This window comes from Neopsephotus bourkii, unplaced genomic scaffold (genome assembly GCF_033783945.1).
Source record: "Neopsephotus bourkii isolate Nb327-2 ecotype Australia unplaced genomic scaffold, CSIRO-AGI_Nbou_v1 NB_1780, whole genome shotgun sequence".
In the NCBI taxonomy this organism is placed as follows: Eukaryota; Metazoa; Chordata; class Aves; order Psittaciformes; family Psittacidae; genus Neopsephotus; species Neopsephotus bourkii.
In genome coordinates, this window is record NW_026902254.1 from 6,504,032 (window position 1) to 6,529,110 (window position 25,079).

General features: G+C 42.0%; 1 protein-coding gene across 4 annotated transcripts in view; it reads right to left on the reverse strand.

The window, feature by feature from the left end:
• The window catches only part of PPARGC1A (PPARG coactivator 1 alpha), a 369,556-nt gene that overhangs the window by 43,466 nt on the left and 301,011 nt on the right, over nucleotides 1-25,079 (reverse strand). For 3 of the 4 annotated variants that reach the window (XR_009729473.1, XM_061379712.1, XM_061379710.1), the window contains exon 2: nucleotides 17,607-17,786. Coding sequence is in view for 3 of the 4 variants with exons in the window: in XM_061379712.1 (XP_061235696.1) it covers nucleotides 17,607-17,786 (180 nt within the window). In the remaining variant the exon portion in view is untranslated. Of the gene's footprint in view, nucleotides 1-17,606; nucleotides 17,787-22,784; nucleotides 22,926-23,621; nucleotides 23,762-25,079 lie in introns of those variants that run through there. The other variant, XM_061379711.1, reaches the window with a different exon arrangement.

A 25,079-nucleotide genomic window follows, 5' to 3' on the forward strand; every position in this document is an offset into this window, starting at 1 on the left:
TGAAAGAGCCACATTCCTGATCCAGTGTCCTGGGAAGAGAAAACCCATTTAAGTAACGCTTTTGGGGGGCAGAAAGCTGGAGATGCTACCGCTAACCCAGGCAGCATGACCTCTGTTTCTCCGTGTTTCAGACAGGACAGGTTACTGTGCCCAAGTCTTGCTCAACTAGCTGGGATTAGTGGGTTCCACGACTCATGTTTAGGTAGCAATAAAATCTTGTTTTGTAAACATATGTACGGATCACACACAAACACCATGGGGAAAGGTGGGGTGAGGAAAGGAGAAAGAGGAAGAGGAAAGGGGGAGAAAAGAAAGTAAACACAGTTGCACTTCCCCCACCCCCACATTAGGGGGGGACACCATAATTTCCAGTAAAAAAAGCTATCTGTGAGTATTGCAAAGTTTTATCCACCGGAAGCACCAAACCACCAGTGTGCAAGGAGCACTGCAGCATTTTATGGCTGCATGTGGACTTGCCCCTATTTCAAAAGCAACGGGTGCCCCAAACCCGAGTGCCGGCAACACAGGGAGCGTAACACCAACCCCAGCTTGACTTCCCTTGGATTAGAACAGCACAAACCAAGCATCAACCAGGGAAGTCAACAGAGTTAAACCAGGGCAGATTAAGTGTAATTGAGAAGCAAATCAGGCCCTCTATGCCTGCCCTTTCTTACCTGAGAAAAACTATATACATTCCTCTTTCCTCAGACACATCAACAGCAACAGCCTAAACTAAAACTGATTGGGTTTCACCAGTGGCAATGCAGAAATGCTTATTTCCATTAGGCTAGGTCTATAAAATTCTCCTTCCACTCCTGTGCTTCTATGATTTCCAAACAGCCACAAGCCTGACATTTTGGTCTCTGACAAGCAGTGCTTAATAGTGGGACATTTGGAAAAAAAAGAAAAAAAATCTACACAAAGAAAGCTCTTAAGACAAGATAGGCTGAGCATTTGTACCACAAATGGTTTGTTTTAGCTATCTCTCTGCCTCCTGCAAGACGAAAATCAGACAGCTTACTGGCTTAGCTTGTTAGGCCAGGTTAAAGGGATGCAGTGCTGAAAGGCTCTTACGGAAGCTTACCCTTGGACTAAAAATAGCAGGCACTAGAGAATTATCTTAAATACTACCAAACTTGTTCTGCACTGTGAATGTAGATAACTGTAATATGTTTCCATTTTTGGTAGTTTTAGGGCTTTTTAAAGTTCTGCTCGCTTTAGCTGACTATTTAATTAGTTTCTGATTCTATTTGCCGCTATTTCTCTCTGAGATCTAGCCTGAGGGGTACTTTGCCTATGAATCCTTTGTATTTAGCAGCATTGCTATTGTTAACGTCTAATGAGCTGTTGGATTTGCCAAACACTCGGCATAGGTACAAACGCTTCTTTGAAATATAAATGTTTAACACACAGCAAATAGCAAATCAAAAGATCCTGTAACACGGTGTCCTCACTCTCTCATTGAGTGTGTCATCAAGAGAGTAAAAATAAAAAACTGCTTTATTACATTTAGTTCTGAAATTCCAAAATGCGTATCTGAGTGAGATATTTTTAGCTCACTGCCTGGGACCTTATGAGAAAACTAAATTATTTTTGGTATCATAAGAGGACTTGCACATATGGGCAAGGCTATATGGTCTGACATGGTTCCCTGCCAGCTGAACTGTGGAGCTGTCAGTGTTTCCTTTGGGGTAAAAGTGCAAGATTCTACAGTCTTTAATGAAGACACTTCATCTTTAAAACATACAAAATTTTTGAGGCTACAAGTCATTCTCTTTACATAGTCCTAAGCAAGATTCATCTATCTGCTCCTCACTGAAAACCATGACAAGGCATCAAAACAAGGAAACCCCAAAGCAAAGCACAAATGTTCTCCATCTTTACATACATTTTACTTGTGCTACAGTCAGTCTGAAAGACATCACCTCAGGAATCAGTCATGCAGTGTAAGATCCCTGCTGCTGTTGCCTCAACTCTCCATGACTCTGCAGGTAACACCACCATAGGTACTTGGACTAGATGTTCTTTTGAGGTCTCTTCCAATCTCTAACATACTGTGATACTGTGATACTTGCTTCATGATCTCAAATCAGGAACATTGCAAGATTCAAGTAGGAAGTTCCTTCACACACTGATTCCTGCCCACTGCCTTCCACGCCATATACCAGGTATTAGCCAGTCTTGGCATGGGGCTGATTGATTACCATAACAAGAGTACCAAATGGAAACTAATAAATGCATGTGTTTTAAGACGATTCCCAGTATTTTTTCCTTCCCTGGTTTTACTGCAACATTTCAGTATAAGTCACTTTTAAAATAATTTTAAAACCTTAGTTGATGAAGGCCAACTTCTAGATACAAACACTGGGCAAGGTCAAACTAAAACCCAACCACGCAGCTGAACACAAGTTACTTCCCTTATTGGGCAGGCACCACATCTGACTACTGTGGAGCCTGTCCTCTCAGACACAATTTTTCTTTGACTCTCTTTACAGGATAAGAAATGCTTTCACTCTGAAATAGTGGTGGAATTCACAGATTCCCTCACCAGATATATACCTATCACCTTTATAAGCTCACGCATAGTGGCATAACCTAGCCACATGTCTTGCAGCTGCCATTAAAACCCTCCATATGTCTTCATTTGGGAAGCAAGTTTTCTTTTCGAGTCAGAAGTTAAGTTCACCTCATCAATGTTTACAAATACGTAAAGGGTGAGTGTTAGGATGATGGAGCTAGGTTTTTTTCAGTGATGTCCAGTGATAGGACAATGGGCAATGGGTGTAAACTGGAGCATAGGAGGTTCCATGTGAACATCAGGAAAAACTTTTTTACTGTGAGAGTGACAGAGCACTGGAACAGGTTGCCCAGGGGGTTGTGGAGTCTCCTACGTTGGAGATATTCAAGGCCCGCCTGGACAAGTTCCTGTGTGATGTACTCTAGGTTACCCTGCTCTTGCAGGGGGGTTGGACTAGATGATCTTTTGAGGTCCCTTCCAACCCTTGGGATTCTGTGATTCACAGCCTCTCTGTCAAATAAACATGTCTGTTGTCACCTGGCTGCTGAGCAAGTCCTGTCTTTGAAAGTATGCACTCAGTGATTTTAGCCATCTATTTCTCAGCCTCTCCTTCCACAGTCATGCAGCAAAAATAAGGCTCCATCTTCATTACGATGATTAGCATTACTATCCATCTCCTGCAATTTAAGTTTCTCCTGGTTAAGTGTTACTCTAGCACTACCATGACAACAGCCTTATTGCACTGAATCATCTCCAGTCACATCATAAGGGAAAGTATCAGCAGAACATACTCACAGTCCAAACAGACAAGACCAAGAAAGGAGGATTATAATCCTTGTTTTATAGCACGGAATTTGATGTGCAGAGATTAATCAGCTTCTTCAGGCCAGAGACTGCTCACAGGCATGATGGAGAGAAAGGCTCCAACCAGCAACACCAAGCTCCATTTCCAAGCGGGGCACAATGACACCACTAACAGTGCACATAGTCCCTGTCCCAAAGCACTTCCAGATGAGCTTTCAGTTGACAGAAAAGGACTGAGAAATGGTTGTCAAGAGCACTGGGGAGCAGAGCCCTGAGAGGGCAGTGCACGGGGTGTCTTCAATGTCCAACCACCTGCCAGACAGATAGACAAAAAATGCTGCTCCCCCTTTTACTGTACTCTTTTTCCATCCTTTTTTTTTTTTTGCTGGTGAACAAGACTACACTTTCTAGCTATAGTAATAGCTCAAGATCAGGGATCTGGTTTTAGGGACCTTCTGGGCTGAAGTGACAGCCTGAGATGTGGCACTCATTTGCAGACTTTGTACCACAAGTTGCAAAGGTTATTACAAAGTCTGTATGAAGCCAGGCAGCAGTGATGGAGGAAGAAAGTGTCTCTGGCACAGGATAAGGGATAAAATACTTTCTTAAAGCCATTTGTGTGGTATCAGGCAGAGTGAATTGGAATTAGGATGAAGAATCATGCCATTAACACCAGCAACAGATTAAGTCCTGATGATTTTCCTTGTGCATAAGGTGGGAGAATACAGGCTAGATAGTGTATGTTTATTGAAGCAAGACGGTTAGAGATAAGATATAATCTAACCAAACCACACAATGCAATTTGGGAAGATACTCAAGAGTTACAGAGTCTGAATTAGCAGGTTTGTCTAATACCTATGGGTACAATTACTCCCTGATGCAAAACAATTACTGAATTTCAGAGAGGGAGAACATCAGGTGAAGTGGCCTCGATCCTTCATTAGTTGAGTAGCTTTCAGGACTAAAAAGGACAATTGCACATATCCAAGGAATAAGGGAGGTAGATATCTCCAGGAATTTTGGAGTGCACAAATTTGACACTAGGCAACACATTTTCTTTGCACAGAAAAAAAATCAGATGGATTCAAATATGTAAGTAACAGTCAGCAATATTTTATAAGTTTTCATTTCAAGTCTATGAGCATTGTGACTCCTTTGCTATTACACCACACTATTCTCCTGCCATGTTCCTCTCACACAGAGCTATTTTGCTAAGGACTCCCTCATGGGAAAGGTTTGGCTTACCAGTTAGCAGTTTCAAAGTTAAAATTTTAGAACTGAACACTTGCAATGAAACCTGAAGCTATGCAAAATTTGACCAATTTCTCATCACAAAGCGTCCCAAGAGAACCTCAGCAAACTTACGCATGGTTCATGTGTGACGCAATGAAATCTGCTCTTCTTTTTTGAGGTTATCCACAATCTTAGACTTTACTCTCTATGAGCAACAGTGATGACGACTATCTGGACTATCTCCAAATCCCTGCAACTTGGATTTTCAAGAAGATTTGAATTCCTCTTTTTAATTGGGTATATACCAGTAAGGTTAAGGAGGGATTCTAAAGAAATAACAATACATGATGTGTCTTGATCAGAAATGACGAGAGAATATAATGAAGTTCTGGACAATACTGTTGAGGGACAACTTTATAAGATCTCTCTTAAAGTCTGATTTTCAGGAGGAATTGGGAAAACCTAGCAGCTCCGTTCAAATGGATAGAAGGGCAATGAATTCTACTGTAGGATCTCTTCTTTTGCTGACTCAGTGAAGACACATTTGTCATTCAAAGACAAATTAGAAAAGGGCATGGATTGTGCTACGTAGATGCTCAGTCTCAGTTATCAGCCAGGTACAGGCAGTTTCCAATGCATCTACCTCCAAGTGCATCAGAAAAAAAAGGCAATCTCTTCTGGTGGATGTGGACAGAACGTCTTTGTCCAAATTTCAGTTTGAGCAAATACTGCAAAGCGGTTTAGCACAGGGAGGATTTGTCCCCGCAGAAATTGACACAAATTCCTTTAGGACAGGGGCAGCCACCCCAACCACACAGCTGGATTGCCAGCAGATAGAATTAGGAAAACTGGAAGATAACACTGTGGCCTAATGTAAACTCTTAAATCTGCTGCAAACAGAGCGGTAACACTGGCACACAATAAAACCGGTATCTGTCATTGCGCTCCCAGAAGAAGGTGTAGGGAAGGACAAGAGGCAGGAGTGGATTTTTGTTCATCCCTGTGAATTCAGGTTGGGGAAAAAGGCAAGCTGACAGAAGCTGTAGGAAATAGCTGATTTTTCAGTGATGGAAGGCAAGCTGCATCCTAGGAGCTTGCCTATTCCCTCCAAGGAGTGACAGCCTAGGAGGAAATAATGGGAGATCAAGTGAAAGGGTACGCTTTAAGGTTCCTGCTATGCACTTGGTGCAACTTGGAGTAACAGGCTTGAGAAGGCAGCATTCCTGGGTGTTTCAAGCTGGACTGACAGAAAAACTCAGAATATGAGGCATTAAGAACATATTTACACAACTTTCAAAAGTACAAATTAGGAAATAGGCTAAAGATTAGGGATAGGTCTTCTTTTTTTTCTTTAGCTTTGGGTTTGAAAATCAAAGTTTCACATGTCTAATTTTGTGAGAGATCCAGAAAGAGAACAACCACCTTTGTGCAACATGGGGATGCCTCTAACAAGCCCTCTTGGGTCCAGACAGAGTCCACAGAGAGGCAGTTCAAGTGCATCTGGACTGTGTTCACAGAGCTGCAAATGCTTGGAGCAGGGTGTAAGGCAATGCTGATGTTGCAGCTGAGAATTAGCCCTCCATGGCCTACTAGGTCTGACCATACTGGACTTGAAATGACTCAGTGTGGAGATCTTGACATGATTCCCATTGCCTGCCCATGTCTTTGCCCATGGCAGGGGGCTGAAATTAGATGATCTTTAAGGTCCATTCCAACCCAAGCCATTCTGTTATGCTAGGATCCCTGGTACTCTGGGAAAGTTCCCTAAGCAGCTGCAGCAGAGCACTCAGTCTTGGACACCATTTGGATCTGTACAAGACACAGACAAATAATCCTTCCCAACCAGTTTGGAAAACACAATACAGATATGCCAGCTAACCCTGCAGAAACTTGCTGAGTACATTATGATCACCCCTAGCTGGTAGGATCCCAGCTGACTCTTACAGGTTTACTCCAGTGTCCCTCCATCATTTTCCTTTGTTGCTGCAGGAGAGGTTTGCTCTCTTTCAGAGCACACACTAGGACAAACATCAATATTCAGTGAAAGCTAATAAATCCACCCACAGCAACCATCAGCACTATGCAGAGATACAGCAGCAGCTAGCTCTGATCTGGCTTGTAACACCACTGTATCAGAGCTGACAAGCCCTGTCGGACTAGTTAAAAAGGGAACAGAGCATCTTCCAAATTACCATATTTCTTAGCTTCCTAGTTGTGGGGTTTTTTTTGTGGTTTTTTTTTTTTTGTTTGTTTTGTTTTGTTTTTTCTTGGTTGGGTTTTTTTTCAATTTAATTCTTCTTCTTAGGTCTGAAGATAAACAAGTCTCCACGGTGGGATGTACTGCTTAAGGCAGCTTCTCCCCAGGTTTGGTAGTCCCGAATCACATCAACACAACTTCAAGCTAGCATCTGCTAGCTGTGCTGTAGGTTAGAACTCTATTCCCTGGGCTGGACAAGCTCAGCAAGCTGGAACCACTTTCAGCTGGCTAGGAGGAAGAGGAGCCTAGACAGACAGCAGCACTCCCAGGCCTCTGAAGGAAGAGTAACTTGAGTTTACTTTCCCTCACAAACCCCAAGGATCACCTCATTCTTTCCTTCACGACCTTTGCTCCTTCCAAGGACTTCGGAATGTACGCCATAAACCAGGAAAGGTCACTAATACATACAAAGATACTATCATCCTACTACAGAGGTTTCAGGCAGTACCATGAGACGGGTAAATACAGACTGCGTTTAGTAACTGGGGGGAAAGAGAGGGCCCAGCATCACAGCCAAGGAACCTGGCATGTCAGCTACTAAAAGGCCACATGGAAGTACCGCAATTAACATTAATTCATGGTATGAGATTTTCACGAGAGTTAGGTATCCAGTGACAATGTTTAAAAAGTAAATGCACAAAGAAGTAATGTGCTGCTAGAACTGTAACAAAAAGATTGCATAGAAAGTTATGCATTATGGATGATTTAGCAGTATCATAGACAGCACAGGCTCCAGCAAGAGGAGTGAAATCATCCCTATCTTCCCATTTGTCGGCAGAATTTTAACAAGGGGCTCCTGGGAGCTCTTGGGGGCTCCTCCATGGCTCAACAGACAAATTAACTCATCAAAGGGAAGGTAGGGATGATTAACTAACAAGAGCCCCCTCCAGCCCATCACTGGCACATGGTTATTTCACCCAGATGGTGTTCACCTACCTGAAACTGGTAATGACAGTCTCGGATTGGATTTACAGAAAAACATAGATAATAAGGTGCTGCAAGAGTGACATGATAGGAGTTATTGGTCTGTGATGCTCTAGACCGTGCCAGGGGCAGCATAGCTGTTTTGAAATGTTAGCCTCTGTTTTGTAATGTTATCCTCTCTGCCTGAGAGATTTCCTGCTGCAAATGGGAGACTTGGTCTCCAGAGAAGGATTTGACCTGACCCTTCCTATATGAGAGTGGGACCAATAGTAAGGAAAATGACATCACATACAAGCAGAAGCAGTTTGACAGCCCTTCACTGGAAATGGATGAATGTCTTTGTAGTGTTAAGGACAGTGTGATATTTTCTTATGCCTTAGAAAAAAAACCCACAAGTTTCTCTGGCTTTTCTCCAGATGCAATTGAGGTAAAAATTGGTAATGTTTTGCCTGATATCTTCATAGTAGTGTGAAGAGTGCATGTTAGGCTTTTAACAGTCAATGCAGGCAAAAAAATTTACACCAGTCCTGATTGGGGGGGGGGGGGGGGGGAAGTAAAGCAGACACAGAACCAGAAAAAGGTTTTTAAAAATGCATGTTTCCCCAAGACAGGTAGAAATAAAAGCCTGTTGCTCCTTTGGTGCATGCCCAAAGCCTGCGAAAATAGGCTAAGGACCTGTGGAAGATAAGACCAGCCCAAGAGGTAAGTGTCCTTACATAAAAATTGACATGAAAACCTATGCCGGACTAAGACCACTCTTGACTGCCACCCATCTTCCTCTGAAAACTAGTATTTGCCCATGATAGGCTTCTTGCTAGATACAGACATGCCTCCTGGGCATTTCACAGTTGCTTAAGATTATAGGGTAAGATTTTCCAAATGTGATCAGGAACTCATTACCAGTCCTAATAAGGTGACATTTCAAGGGAGGAGAAGCAACAGGAGAGGAACACAGAAATAATTCCTCAACCTCTTGCTCTAGGTGGCCCTGCCTGAGCAGGTGGGGTTGGGCCATACAACCTCCCGAGGCCCCTTCCCACCTCAACAGTTCCATGAATCCACAAAGCCCTTCCCTGCCCCAAGTTTGATCTTCATCCTCTACCAACCACACTGTCACCTACACTACCTGGCTGCCCACATCCCACCAACAAGCCCTCCTGAAGTGAAGACAATAAACGCAAGGTCCTCCTCACTCAGTCTCAAACCACAGGGCCTGGCAAAGTGGAGCACATAATACCTAGATGCAGCTAGTCAACTGATGCAAATAATAATAATAATAGTAAAAAGATAATCCTGAATACTAGAAGACCTTTAAACCCCTCATCATACCTGCGTTTCACCTAGGGTCACTGACTGCTCTGTGGAAATGTGCAAGCCAGCAGCGTTCTCACCAATGCCAAAATCCCAGTGAGAAGTCTCGCTTCCATAACATTTATTACCCACATTCTCCAGTGCAGTTCCTGAATCATCATGTCACTGCTTAAACAGCAACTTGGGAGTAGACAATTAGTTTTGGTTTTGCTTTTTTTTTTTTTTTTTTTTGCATAAAGGTTTAAGACTACTTTCAGGCACAATTAAACAATTTTGAGTTCCCCCCAGTAGAAACTACCATTCCAGGAGAAAACTCCCATTGTTTCTTCTAGCATTTCTCATGAAGCAGAACATTCCCCTGACCAAACCAATTCTCCAGACAACCATTACTACCACCTCCTTGACAGTAATCTCCTGGGTGAAAAACAAGTTTTCCATCCAGTTTCTCGATTTTCATGCAGTGTATCTCCTGCAGGAGAGGTCTGAAGTCCATCAGATTACTTGATGGTCTGCCCCTCCAAATCCTCATGAAGATTCAGTATCACTGAGCCCTCAAGGAGCAGATGTGGTGGCAGAGAGTGCAGAGGTGTGGGAAGCTTTCTCTTCCTGTTTGACACCTCTAACCCTGTAGCATGCCTGGAAGGGCTGATCCACCTGAACTTCATGTGAGCAGTTCAGGCAATTCAAAGCTGTCATAAACCAACAAGTCAGCAACACTTGCCCAAGGCTGCCACAGTGGCTCCTCACAGAAAATACTCTGCTCTTCTGATTATCGTCTTAGTGATCAGAAGTACCCATTACGGACCAACACCCCATTGTGTTACTCACAGTAAAGCACAAAAGCACAGATGTGTGTGAGGAAATTGAAGTATTATTCTGGTGTATCACACAGCACAGGCTTCATGACAACACCAAAATCTCCATAGGTTTTGGTTTCGTGCTTTCATAAACAAAACCCAGTGATTAATGCATGTGGTAAAAAGCATATGGCCCTTCAGCCTCATCACCACCACAAATTGCTAATTAATTTCTTAATAATTACTAAGCTAGGCTGTTGCTCCTCTGTGTCAGGATGGAAAACTCTGCCAAAACCACAAGCTCTGTGTTGTGAAGGGACTGATTTCCACCAAGACCTGAAACCAGCCCCCGTGGCTGAGCATGCATTCATACAGTCCGATTTGTGTGTACGCCAATGCTGCAGTCCATCACTTGCAAACACAGGCATTAGGAGCCTGTACGCATCTGCACATCAGGCGCTGGAGGAAAAAAGGCTCAGAAAGCTGGGAGAGGCACATATCTGGTGCCTCTGTCTATTAACCACAGAGCTACAAGTGGATAAGGTTTCACATATGCACATGCACACACAACCTTTTCCTTGTATTTTTCTGCTCAAGGGGAAAAAATAGTTCAATACAATTCAGTACCAAAACTTTGTCCCTGTCACAAACCTGCTCATGCAATCTCCTCCTCCTGACCTACGCATGCACAACAGGTTAGTGGCACCAAGGAAAAAAAAATAAATTCCTGAATTAAACCTTGCTATAATTTTATCCTTTTGTAATGGCATGGACCTGAGTTAATGTTAAGTGGAATGGGGCAGCAGGGAAAGAGCAAGCCAGGGTTAAGATGGAGCATTTAGTAGCAATTAGCAATGATGCACAGCGCAAAAATGGCAACAATAAAAAGAAAAAAGAAAAAAGAAAATAGGTTACACTAGAAATAAAACCATTAAGGGAAATAACTTTAACAGTTCAGCCAATTAGCATTTGTCTACGATAGGCAAACTTTCCGTGGCTGTTGTTAAGCAAACGGGGAAGAAAAAGCCGGAAGAATCTTATGAAGAATATTTACTTCCTAATAGTAATGACTCTGGGAGTGGGTTGTTTTTTTTCTAACAAAAGAGAGAGTCACTGTCCCACTTTTTTGTGGCCCTCTCTGCAGTTCTAGGGAGAAAATATTTAGTTCAACATTATCGTAAGCTAGAATATGGCTCTATTTATGTGACAAGTTGACAACATATAATTTCATGCTTGTTGAACTGATCTGTGTTATATATTCACTGCGAATATTATGAAGCTTCACCATTATAAATATGAAACAGTATACACTTATTCAAAATAACTCCAGCAGTAGCAGTTTATAGCTCAGTTGTTTGTGTGCTTATGAAGTCTAAATGCCACCTTAAGAAGCTACCTCTCACTAAAACAGATGTGGAGTGTGACTGTGACCAAAGTGGATTTAAAATGACCTCTGTGATGGGAGGTTATTACATTTTTGTCTGTATGGCAGCTGACACCAGTTTGTATTTAGATATGTAGCCAGTAGGAACACAGTGTAACACAATGTCCTGAGGGCTGGTTTTAACCTGGGCCAAGACATTCATCTAATGACCTAATTAGCTTACTACTGCTCTGGTGAGTGTTAGTCTTCCCTCTTGCAAAGAGGACAGGTGCTCAGCAGAGCAGAGACATGGTATTTCAAGCCACGGCTGCTCCAGGTGAAATATCTCCTTAATGGGAATGTGAAGGGGATCAGTTGCATTTTCTTGATTGTGTGCCTGGGGAATGGTCGTGGTGGCCTCGTACATCAAACAATAAGCTCTCAAAGCAATTGGTTTTTTCTCATTTGGGGCTTCTTTCCTGCCTGAAGGTTTCAACTAACACAAGGTTCTTGCATTAAAACAGAGACGCGTTTAGATAGTTTGTAGTTTGTCCAAGCAGGAGCGGAAAGGGAGCAGCAGCACACCTTGCTAACACTAGATATAGAGCATTTGCATAAACTCTTCCCAATTATATAGCAGCTGGTTCGAGTAAAATAAATTCCACTTACTGCTAGAGCCTTTTTAAATGTCAGCATAGCTAGTCATAGATTATAGTTTACATACATCATCCCCATAGATGTAATGTTATTGTGCTGGTCTCCTATTTAGTAGATGCAGAAATCTGAGTCAGGCCAGAGACACTGGAAAAGGTAATGCATTCAAACAGACAAGAAACGTGCCATTGTTCCATCAGGAATATAAAAATTCTGGCACTTTCACTCAAGACTCTGCTGTTTTCTTCCCCTGGAACAGGGTCCTTCTCCCAGTCTCACATGCAGGTTTTATGATACATTGTTACCTTTTATTGTTCTTATAAAGTTTCCTACCCCAAATCTGCATCTTTTGCCTTTTATGTTTATTGTTGTATTAAACCTACAATGTTGTCTGTTTCCCTACTAAATCTTTCTCATAACCACATACTGTACATTCATTTCTCTAGGACCTCAGTAGCTCTTATCTGTTTGCTTTTATGATCTCTTATGAACTACTAGGAATAGCAATTTGCAGCGCTGTTTGTAAAGTCATCTCAGCCTGAACTCAGCCTTCCCCTTTTTTTGCTAAACAGAGGTACTCTCAGAAGTAAAATCCCATTTGCCATAGAAACACATCATTACAGGATACATTTTAGAGATACACAAGTTCCCAAGCATGCTATGTGTGCTTATCATATAAACATTCAATGTGCATGAATCTGAATTTCAAAACTCCTACTTTAAATTAGAGCAGGAAACTACATGTTGATACAAGATGGTCCTGTGCTACTTTCAGGTTCTCTGATATGCTGCCCACTCTACACTACCACCCAGAGCTATTTAGTCTGTGCTCTCCATGGGCTCAGACATGGTGCTATACCATTCACAAAACCTCAGTTCTTTTAAGCACTTTGATAAGCTTTATTCTGCCATTATACCATCTAGAACATTAAACAAAATGTTTAAGTTCTATGTTAAACTACAATCAGTTCCTATTAACTGTTCCAAGATCCTCATTTTTATCAACAGTTACTTTATTAAATCCTTAATAATATAGATGGAATAGTTAGTTAATTTGTGTGTTGAGCCATGGATGTTAATTTGTAAACATAATAACATACTGCAATCATTTGCATAATAGCATTTTAATCTTTTTAGTAAAAGCTGTAATTCCCTACAAAGTACGCTGCAGTAGAAACTAAGTGACTATTGGTAATAATAAAAAAGGCCTTAAAATTCTGATCCTATTATAGTGTTGGAACATACCCAAACTGCTACCATAATCTCTGAAATGTTACTGTTCTCTGATTTAGGTGTCTGTGTCAAGAATAAAAATGAAGTATAACTGGTAGCAGTAGACTATTTCCTAAATGTAATTTAGTATTCACTAAGCACCAGCACTTTGCAAATAGCTCTGAGGCTTTCCTTCAAAGTTCAGAGCTCTAGTTATGCATATTGTGTGAGGTACACCATGCAGCTCACCTCCAGCCTCTGTTGTGCTGAATAGATGGCTATGATAAATCATGCTGATTTGGCACTGAAGGGCATCAGCCATCAAGGATTTGACTACTATGTCTTTTTTTCCCTGAGATTATATCTCCTTGAACTGCCTGCCCTGGGCTACTAGTTTCAGAGAAAATTAAAAAGTGGAAAAAATGCTAGGGGAGGCCAGTACAGAAAGTCTATATAGGCTCAGCTCTTTGGAAACCCATTAACACCAGTCACAAGACTGGCAAAGAAAACACTGGTGGTTGTTTAAAAGTCAGGCCAAGTCATTTTACGCAAGATCTGGTAATTCATTAATCAATCTGGCTGCAAACCTTGAATGAATAACCTGAAATAGTCAAAGAGACTGGCAGCACCCCAGAACACAAGGGATTTTATAATATGAACCAATGCAAATTACCCTGGTGATGTTTAAGGCTCTCCCTTACCCCCCCTACTCTCATCATCTTCCTGATGCAAACCCTTCCAAATAAATAAGAAATCATTTATCCCCACAAACTTCCCTGCTGCCAGAGGCAAGACAGTATGCATTTCCTTGTGTATTTCTTTCTCTCCCCACATTCTCACTGCTTCTCATACAGTGTTTTTTGGCAGCCTACAATAAAACATAGTAGCCTACTCAGGCTTTCCAAATACATGGCACATAGCATGGTCTTGAAAAGTAACTTGGGCTACACCTATGCAAAACGATTAAAATAGAGTCATCAAATATGAGCATCTTTCTGGAATACAGAGATATGTAAGTAAATTAAATCTACAGAAGGGCAAGCAATGTGGGTTTTCTGAAGGTTTCTAAAAGTGTTCTGCCAAGTATGAGAACACCACGCTTAGAAATCTTAATGATTCTGCACAAGTTCATTATACTTTAACAGTTACTGCCTATCTATGAACTACATCAGTTCAGTTATTTGTAAGCAGTGACAACCGAGAGATATACCCACTGTAGGTATCTTCGCTCTCCATAATGCTAAGTTTGGGTCACAAATGATTTTAAAATTGGCTAACCTTACATGACAGGGTACGGTATATTTGAGGAAGCCTCAGGGGACAACAGTTTTGGTGAATAAAAAGCCGCCTCACTCGTGCCACATCAAGTTATATGGTTCATGTTTTCACAGAGCATTGACTTTGAGAATGAAAAACTAACCATCTTGATTTTCTAAAAGTAGCCAAATCAATTTTTTATAAATAGGACTTTTAAAAGTCTAGCTCTTCACAAAAGCAAAACATGAAAGTGAATGATATAGTGCACCATCTAAATAACTGGTCTTGGGTATCTTGTTAACTATTTACTTGCATGAACCTGTGTCAACAGACAGTGCCCTGAGGGGCAAGAACTCCTTCATTTTATCTTTCCAGTAGTCAGAACAACAGGCAAAGAAAGCTAGGTGAAAAACAAAAGTGATCAAGCTGTGATGGAAAGAAATCAACATATTCATAATACACATATGTGCCCACACCGATAAGAGCCTCTCTGCTGGGACAGATAGTACAGGCTTGATTTGGGACTAGTACTGGTTACATTGGCAGGTGAGCAGGATAATGCAGACATGTATTAGGTGCATCTGCAAAATGTGTGTTTTAATACTAGGGCGAAGGCCGGTATCTCATCACACCTAAACAGACAAGAGCAGGGATTTATACTCAACAGCTCACTTGCTTTCTGATTTGCTTCCATAACGATAATAATTTTTAGCCTATGATACTCCTACTGCCACTGAAAGTGCCTCAGATCGTGGGTGCTTGGCACAAGTGGGCTTCCAGGAATATAATTTGCCTGAAAATTCACTTTCTGAAATACAAGCCTTTTTTTAAAAAAAAAACCTGTGCCAGAGAAATCCAGGAACTTTGTAAAGGGCTTTTGAATACTAGTCCTCATCTAGACAATGCTCCATGTACTGTATCAGTACCTCAAAGGAGAGCATGCTTCATTTAAGGTTAGGTTTGGCAATTAACTCTGTACAGCTTGCGCAATTAACACTGCTCTTATACTTCCCAATGATTGTTTGCTATTCTGGTTCTCTCCCTTTCACCCCAAACAGACTGTATTTCTATTTTTGCATGACAAAGCCTCATCTGGAAGCTTAATTTAGATAAAACATACTACTCCCACAGTGATACGAGAGAAAAAAAAAGAGATAAAAAAGGAAACAAAAAAACCTTATTTTCTTTAAAAATAAAAGCAAATGCAGATCAATATGGAAAAACCTAGATATTAACAAATGGGAAACTGCACAAAACTTCTATTCTCTCAGCTAAAACAAATAGTTCCTTGCACAGTACGTGAGATAGTCTCTGGAGGAAGAAGACATCTTCTTTTGTTCTTGAGCACCCCCAGTTGTCACATTACAGAGCAGCAGAGGCGAGAAACAGTGCAAGGTATCCAGCTGCACGACGGAGGATGGGGACAGGGTTAATGTATGGGAGGAGCAAATAACTTTTTCATTCCCATCTTCCTAGGCTAAGCAACCAAGAAATGTAAATATATCACATTCTGAAGCTGAAAATAGTCCATTTTGGTGCTGCAGTATAGCAAAATGCTATTAGAACACAATCTGCCCCTACAGGTAACTATGGGCCAAGCTGTGCTGTGAGAAAGTGTGCCTGCAACTGAACCTGATGAGTGCGAGGAAATCCAGGTGTTGACAAAGAAGACAACAGAATCTGTCTGTTAGGAAAGAATCTAGTTCTGCGTGTGCCACCGTTTTTTCTCAGACAATTTGTATGCTCAGAGATGGTAGATGCTTAATTATATTACTTATGTGGAACTTACACTTTTAAAGTCTGCACCTTCAATTGATTTTTCGAAAAGGAAAATGCTTCTGCATTTGGCTTTTGATAAATAACACGTTATAAAAAAAGGCAAAGCCACTCTAACCACACTAGCTGTAAATGGGTCCCCTACCCCCACTCCACTTCCCTGCTACTGACCATCCAAACCTACACACCAGCAAACCTTACCCTGCCTGAGGCAGTACAACTGCAATTCAAGAACAAGACAGGGTTTGGAAACTTTGTAAAACAAGGAGTGGAACATTATACAACTAATGAAAAAAGAGGGCCTAAGCATAGGGCTTTGCAGGGATCATTTAATTTTGATTTGAATAATATTAATTTCAAAGTACTTAGGTGTAAATGATAGAAATGGAACAGAGAGGACTAGTTTCTGTTATCAGCTACATTGGTGTAAGTTGAGAGTTACTGCATCGGGAAGATTACCATGGGTTTAGAGTTACATACAAAAAAATAAGAATTTTATTTGGGTCATCTTAGGTCAGCATTTTACTATACCGTTTTAGTTAATCTTTCCCAGCCTTTAAACTCCACTGTACTAATTCAGGGCTTCCTTGAGCCAGCGGGCCAGCTGTACTTCCTGGAGCTGCGGTCCTGCTGTGCAGGAGGCAGCACCCATAGCCTGCTGTTGCACAAGGTCTTCCTGACACCTAATCAATTTATTGTCCAATTTCCCAGTCAGGGGATGATCTATAGCATCTCCTGCCATCAAGAAAGGAGGGAGGTTAGGGTTCAGGAGGGGCACTTGGAAGTGGAGAATCACGAAGGCTTTACACAACAAAAGAAAGAAGACTGGAGACAAAGAGACAGAAACACTCCTCTCATACAGCCTGATCCTCAAGGCAGAATTGTAAAGAAAACATTTAAATCTCTCCTAATACCCTTCAGCTTTTATTTTAAGACTGCTCTACACCATGAAACATCCTAAACGATGTGCTGGTTCCTGAACTGCTGACAGCCCTCACTGCCTTCTCTGCCACATCCACTCTTTTTCTCCCCTAATATATCAACTACAAGGACCTCTCAATTTGTGTGCAAGTGTCTTGCACAGTAAGGCTCTGAGTGGTAAAAAATCTTTACTAGAAATGCTCCAGCTACTCATCAGCTAGCTGCTGTGCTGCACTCTGCTTCTTGACGGGAAATGCAAGAGGAAGACAACAAACACATTTCGACTTTTGTTTTCCTTCCTTTGCAGCTCCTCGCTGTGATGCCACAGGGCAGTACGATCTAGGTAGTCTTTAGCCCTTTCCTTTCAAAAATCAGAAGTTCCATTTAATTCCTTTCAAGGGTTTTTCCCCCACTCTCTCCAGATCACAGGCCCTGCTTTGATCACAAGGATTTGCCGGAACCCATAATACACATCACCACGTTTGTTGTCTCTCAACACGGGAAAAATAGTAAAACTGTTGTCCAGCAGGCTAGAAAAAAAAAAAAAAAGCAATGTGCACTTGCTTTGCCTTGCCTTACCTCGAATATATTGGCGGGTTCATTGCTGTACTGATTGGAAATGATCTCTGACTGGTCACTGTACCACTTGAGTCCCCCCAAAAAGCTGTCTGCGTCCAGGTCGTTCACATCTAGTTCAGAGAGGTCAAGTTCTGGGAGATCTGGGCAAAGAGGCTGGTCTTCGCCAACCAGAGCAGCACACTGCAGGAAACAGCAACACAGAAATAGTTTCATTAATTACCAGGAATCTATTAACTTTAATATCATGTGATAAGAATTAAGCCTCGATTAAGCTGTGGCACAGGGTCACTGGAATTGACTTCTTTTTTTCTGGGAAAAAAACCCCAAAACACTAAGTATTAGATCATTCTCAGCTCTATACAGGTATGCAAAAAGGAGGGGAAAACAAGAGGGCATCAGCTGCCTTCTCTATCACATCTCTGTCCAGGGGCAATGACTTTCCCCCTCCCTATACTCTTTGATAATAATCGTATTCAAATCCTTATTAAATCCAACAGCACAGGCCAAAGCATGGCTTTATTCTCCTGCTTCAGAGTGAACCAGTGCAGGTAGAAGTTACAGATGAATACCTCTGGGCAAGGTCTGTCACACATTTCCTGATGCATTCAGGTTAAAGAGGCACAGCCTGTTACAGCCTACAGCCCTGGAGGCTAGCTCAAGCTGGAGACAGTCACATTTTCACTTCTACAAATCCTGACCATAATCCTTGAGGTCAGTCATGGTGGTGGCTACCATACCGGCATAAAAAAGTATGGGTCAGAGATGCTGCTGTGCTCTTTCCCCTTGCACTTGATACACAGACAGACCATAGCCACCAGCTACATGTCAGGGTTCTGGCAGCTGATGTGCATTCTGAAATATCCCTATATTCACCTTTGGGTGACAGGCATAGCGAGTTAATGCAGGCTTTCACCTCTTGGTGTGAACATGTACATTGTCCCAGACAGTTTCCTAAGTGTCCCCAGACAGCGGGCACACTGCAGTGAGGGAACCAAATGAGATTTCCTCCTCTGGCAGCCTCTGATTCAGTAATGCTAACACAGAGGGCCTGTGAAACATTTTGTTTGAGGTAGCAAACAAAGTCTAGTCTGCATGGAACCTCTTCAGCAGCGCAGAATGTTTTCATCTCCACAACTTACAAAGAGAGTAGTGATAAATACAAATAAACCTGGAATAAGTGTCCTTTTATATGCTAGTATGATAGGGTATTGACTGACTTACTAAGCAAGACAAAATTAATAACACACATCCACTATAGCATAGCAGTTGAAATGCTAAAGTATCTACCAAAACCATTTCCTAATTATGGAAAACACGTAGTAATGCTTGGTAAATAGTGGAGTCCCATACGTCAATGCTGCTCGATGAAGCAATTCCTCCGGCACTGTATCATCTATGTTGAGATGGGTATACTGCAAAACGCACATAAAGATGCAAAGGCATCAGGTGCTGAATGGTTAAAAGCCATTTAAAGTCAACTGAGTTTAAGGGTTTCAACTCTGAGCATTTCTAGCATTGTGTTAAGGATGGCCAACGGCAGGTCTTACTCGACTCCCGTCAGTTGACTGGGTGGTTTGAATGATTTCCCAACTTTTATTTGGACCGAAGTCAACCCAGAAAGTGCCACTTTCTGAAGACAGACGTCCACAGGGCACTAACACAGTGTCCACGGATGTGAATTGCTCAATACTGGTTATGTCACTTGCCAGGACCGCCTTGTACAGTAATGCTGCTGAAGGTGCATTTCATTGAGGATTTTGTCCCTGGGAGTTGTGGCGCGTCTGCAGTGTGCGGGCTGGATGCAGCAGCGCAGCTGAGAGCAAAGATTTTGTCTGTTGGCACAAAGACTCGGTGCAGCTGGTGCGAGCTATAATTTACCAGACAACTTCTATGTCTACCAGGACACTGGGAGATAATCACGGAATAGGCCAAGGGGCAAGGGAGCTGAGAGGCTGCAAAATGAGGCTCTGAAATAGCATTTGCTTTTCTTCCTACTATTTAAGGGACTGCAGAACTTTAAGAAGTCAAAACCCCACTTAAGTGATTTTCACTGCAGAAAATTCTTTATGATTATTATGAGCAAAGGAAAAAAAAAATTAGATTTCTCTCTTCTTTAGCGTAAGACACAACCTTCCAACTGCAATCTTATAATATAGAGATGACCTTTTTTGATGCTTGGCCGAAATCTCTGATCTCATTAAAAGATAATCTAGTTTTTGACTGAAAGGTAGATTCACAGCATCATTCTCAGGTTTGTGCTGTGGAGGTCAGTAGCTTATAACTGATGCTGTAGACTTCTAAAGTATCCTGCTGATCTGTTACTGCTTTCATTTGTAAAAATAGCTTCACTCTGTGAACCACCTACTTAAACACGTTTACTTTTGGTAATCTGCATTTTGAAGTTCCGACAGTGGGCTTCTGAAGCAACATAAACAATGGTATTAAAAAAAAAAATCCTGCTCATCACAGCTTTCATTTGCCTACATTGATGCAATGCCACTTAAAAAAAGGTAATTGCCGAAATGAAGTATATACGCTTTGGCCAATGTTGACATGATAATAAAATCAATGTTTCTGAATATGACATTATGCTTCTAATCTGAGACACATTAGCAGCAAGTGTTCTTGTTATTAATTTATATTTGGCCTTTGGATGATGCCAGATTTAACACTCAAGTCCTAAAACTGTCCTCATCTGACACGCTGGTATTTACTGTTTGCCTATACATCTGTAACAGGTGCACCTGCGCTGCTTGCATACATTTTACTGTCTTCCGACTGTTATTTGGTATGATAGTTATTCCATAACTATAGCCTTCATTTTATAGTAGCATTTAGGAGGATAAAGCAGTCACTAAACACAAAAGGCTAATTACTGTGCGTTATTTCACTCCAACAGACTTTTTTTTCTCTTATTTCAGACGCAAACAATAAATTAGCTTAACTGCACTGATGATAATGAATCATTACAATTAAGGGTAATTCACCATTAACCTTTTGGATGTTTTGTGCCTTTGAAAGTAAATTTAAAAGATAAAAAGAAAAAAAAAAGAAATAAAAAAGACTGGACTTGTGCCATATTAATTATATTAATGAAACTATAATCTGTGTTTTATTTTTAACAACTTTTTTGAACAGTGAAGGGATGAACTCAGGGAAGAAGGAGAGACTTGACAGAGTGTGTGCCATGTGGATTCTCTATCAATCTTCGCAACCTTACTGTACATCACCTTCATTAAGCTGTGAAGCACTGGGGACACTGATCAGCTACAGTGATGTAGGCCTTTATTAAGCAACACGCCATCCTGTCATTATGCGAGCGAGAATATAACATATTTTATGTTGACAGCAAACATTAATGATTCAAAAAATGAAAGCTGCCTCCAGTACCTGCCGCCTGAGGTATTTTAGAATGGTAAAGGTGATTCCTTGAGCCAAAGCAGCATGCAGATGCCAGTAGTGCTACAGGAAGTGCGATGCAGGAACACATTGGTAAAATCCTACCCAGAGTTAATCCATCCCCCACACAATTAATACTAAGATCAAACCCTTTTTTTTTCTTTTTTTCTCTCTGTACTATGAAAAAGCCATTGACATAAATTATCTATTCTGTTACTAGCTTGAAATTATTGCAGGAACTCTAGTGATTAAAATAAATCTTCAGTATTTCCATATAAGCTGGTTCCTCAATCAGCTCCTAGCAGCATTAGGAATAATGCATGATGGAAAAATGAAGCTCCAGCAGCTGAGACCCATGCTACAAGCCAGACAACAACCCACAGGATACTCCAGCTACTCAGAAACAATTAGGACTTTGGAGCCAGAAAGTCATCCACTTACAGCCTTGACTCATAATAGCTACAGGACATATGAATTATCCATATCTATTCCACTTTACCAAGAAATCAAAACAAGATAAGAGCTATTACAATATGCAAACAGAAATCAGCAGATACAATGGCAAGCTGCAAATATTTAAAACGACAAAAAGGCTTGAGAATCCGCACTCATGCTTCGCCAGATAGCAAAAATATACTGGAGAACACGGTAATGTTTTTACTTTGGATAGGTAGCTCCCTATGGCAGCAACATCTTACTTAAAAAGCATTGCCTGTAACATGTTTTTCCCTCCTGCGTTGACCGAGGGGAGCATTTTAAGCACTTATTCCAAGCTCGCAGCCAGAGGATTAGTTCCTTTGAGCAGGTCTGTATTTGGGATTCCTCTCCATGGGGTCCAAAGAAAGTTTGCCTTGCTTCGGAAGTTGCCCAAACTTTCAGGTAATGCTCCATTTTGCTGAATGCAAACATGCAGAAATCCTCAAACCTCACTTTATACTCCAGAGATTACCAGGGAGCTGCTTGCTTTTTTTTCCCCCTTTATGAATTGTAGCCAGCAGAAGCTGTGGATTTGATGTATTGCCGTCTATTTTTACACAAGCAGCAGTGGCGGCGGCGGCAGCAGCGGCAACAGCAGCAGTTCACACAGTCCTGCATAAACTCTATTCTCATGGTTCATCCTGTTGTCTCTGCTGTACAGTGGGATTTAACCATTTGTTGGACTATTTGGAATGACTGGAAACCCTGCTCTATGGGACATTAGCTACAGCGTCATTATTCCAATACCACAAGAAGCAGGGAAACGGTCTCCTTCCAGAAATCTCTTTTAAAACCATCTAAAGCCAAACAACAGGGTATTCATTCTTGTGTGCATGTTTAAATTCTGCAGCTGTTAAACAAGGAAAAACCTTCGACAGAGCACAGTGAAACAAGCAATTAAAATATGCAGCCATTGGTTAATTTTAACTTCTTTTTCTGAAAAGGAACTGTTAATCTTATTCTAAATAAACATGGCATTTTTCCAACCAGGCCACTAAAAGCCACTGGAAAGACTTCAGACACCGATTCATATCAATATCTTAGAGCATAAATATTGCATATGACGGGAAAGCGAGCCAGAGGCACATGAAAATAGTTTCCAACTGCAGGAGATACTGATGACAGGAGCTGAGCTTTGATTTGCTCAAGGCATCGCAGAGTAACCTTAAAATAGCAAACTTACTGGAGTTAAGATAAGATTGGGACTTGTTTGCAAAGTCTGCCTCCTTGGCCGCCCTGCCGGGTCCCCACCAAGCCCCTCAGCCCCCCGGCTGCTTGCACCCCACGCCGCGCACCCCTCACCTCGAGATCACTCCATACAGAGTCCTGGTTGCACATGTCCCACGCCATCCAGCTGCAGAGCAACGGCAGGAAAGCGGGCAAACTATGGTCCAGAGTCAGGCAGGCAGGCAGCAGACACTCATGCAGGCAACGAGACCCTCTCTGAGAGTGAACCGAAGGCACCTGTCTTACTACTGTTCCCCGTCACATGACAAAGCTATTAAAAAGTAGGCTGGGCTGTCACTCATCCAGCCTTCTGGTGCCGCTGCTCCAGCCCGTGACGTCACCCAGGGGCAGACCCAGCCTGAAGTGAAGTAAATCTTTGCAAAACGCGCTCAGACCTCGGCGGCCGCGGCACCACGCTGTGATTCAAAGCACATTGCCACGCCACACCCCCGAAACCCTGCTCCCGCCGTAGCACAGCTCCTCTCCTCCACATCCTCTTCCATTTCTTGGCTCGCTGGCTTTTTAATATCCACCCCCCCCAAGCAGACAACAGGCAGGGCTGTGCTTATTACAGCGAAAAAGTGAAGGAACTCCAAGCCGAGCTACAGCCCGCGCGCCTGGGCAGCCCGAGCCTAACCTCTGCAGTGCCCACACCGCCTCCCCGGCACGCTTTCCTTTGGAGGGGCTCTCCCAGAGTTCAGCAAAAGTTACACCACCTTCCTGCATCTTTTTGTCACGGAGGGATTTTGCACCTCGTCACGTATTTTGGTCAGGTTAATGGCTTCTCACCGACAATTGCAATTCAAGTTAGTTTTACAACAAAAAAAGATAAGCAATCAAACAGCCCCCCCCCGCCCCCCCCCTTTCACTGGAATGGAGTATCTGTAAAAATCATTCATACAGTTATCTCACCTGCTACAAGGAGGAAGCCTGATCCTGTTCCCAGCCACATTATACAGTATTTCTCAGCTGCTCTTTACTGACTTCTCCGTCTCAGTGTCCTCCCCCTAGAAACCAGGGTTGTTACAAGCAACCGCCAGGGTCCTGCCCATAACCACTCAGACCCCCGCCTGCTTTTTCCTATCAGCACTGCTGCCCTGCATGCATTTCTGTATGAACATCAGGCACCAGCCCTCCTGACCTGGGCTCAGCGCTTTCCCATGGCAAATCAAAAAGAAAAAGCTCCTGTCGTGTGAAAACACAGACAGGCTGTTAACAGAAGCGTCTCCTCAACATAGCCTTTCCCAGACAACAGGGGCTGCTGTAGGCGCAACTGGTTTATGATGCCCCTTTGCACTGCATACACAACAAACTCCGGGTACACAGCCGAACTGCAAAACGTTGCCCACAACATGGGAAAACCCCCACAACTAAAGGTCTTTTTTAGGATCCCCACCTGCTTATTGCCTTAAGTTGCAGGTTTTTTATTTAGCTGGGTGTAAAAAAAGTCTTGTGAAATGCAAGCATTGGCTCTGTCGTGCGGTGCTACCAGTCAAAGTCACAAAACTATAACTGATCATCCTCCTCGTCATGAAATATTCATTTTCATTGTTATTTGCAAACTTGAGTATTCTAAAGGCTAAATGAATTCAATTATTATCCAAGGCAATTTTGCTGAGAGGAGAAAATAAATAAAAAGAAGTACAATTCTTGAAATAGCCTTTTCCTGCAGACACTGGGAACTTCAAAAATGGTAGGAGGTCTCAGATATATTCTTAGCTTATTTGTGTTCCCTTGTAATTCATTATTGCCAATCCTGATAAAATGTACATTTTCCCAGCTTGTGCTTAAGTTGCAAATCACATCACATCACACTGTCATATTTTCACCAAGCACAGATGACAAAAATGGCATTGTTTTTACTTTACTTAATTAAAAAAACCCACAGCAAAATACTGAATGACTACAGCAAGCCTTCCCTATGAATGATTAAATTAACAGTACCGCTTTGCTCTCGCGACAAAAAAAACCCTAATTTCCTTCCCAATTATATGCTGATTTGATGATAAAACTGCAGTAAATTATTAAGATCTGGGGCAAAGTTGAGTAGATCTACCCCCGAACAGTCAACTGTGAAATAATGCTGGGCACCTGCCTCCCTGGAGTTGAGTCGGTTCTTATTAATTATTATCTGTGGATCCATGGCTGGTGGAATATTCTCCTTCAATACCTGCTTATAATTGTGTTCATTGACTGTGCCGAATCCATCATCTGGGGTTTTTTTTTGAAGTTTCATTCACACCTTTTAAGAAATGTATTTACACTGGAACATTTCATATTGCTGTTTTGGATATTTTGACCTGCTCATGTTGTTTCTATTTCCTACATTTCCACTTCACTGCTTTCCCTTCAAATTAGCAAGTTAACTGA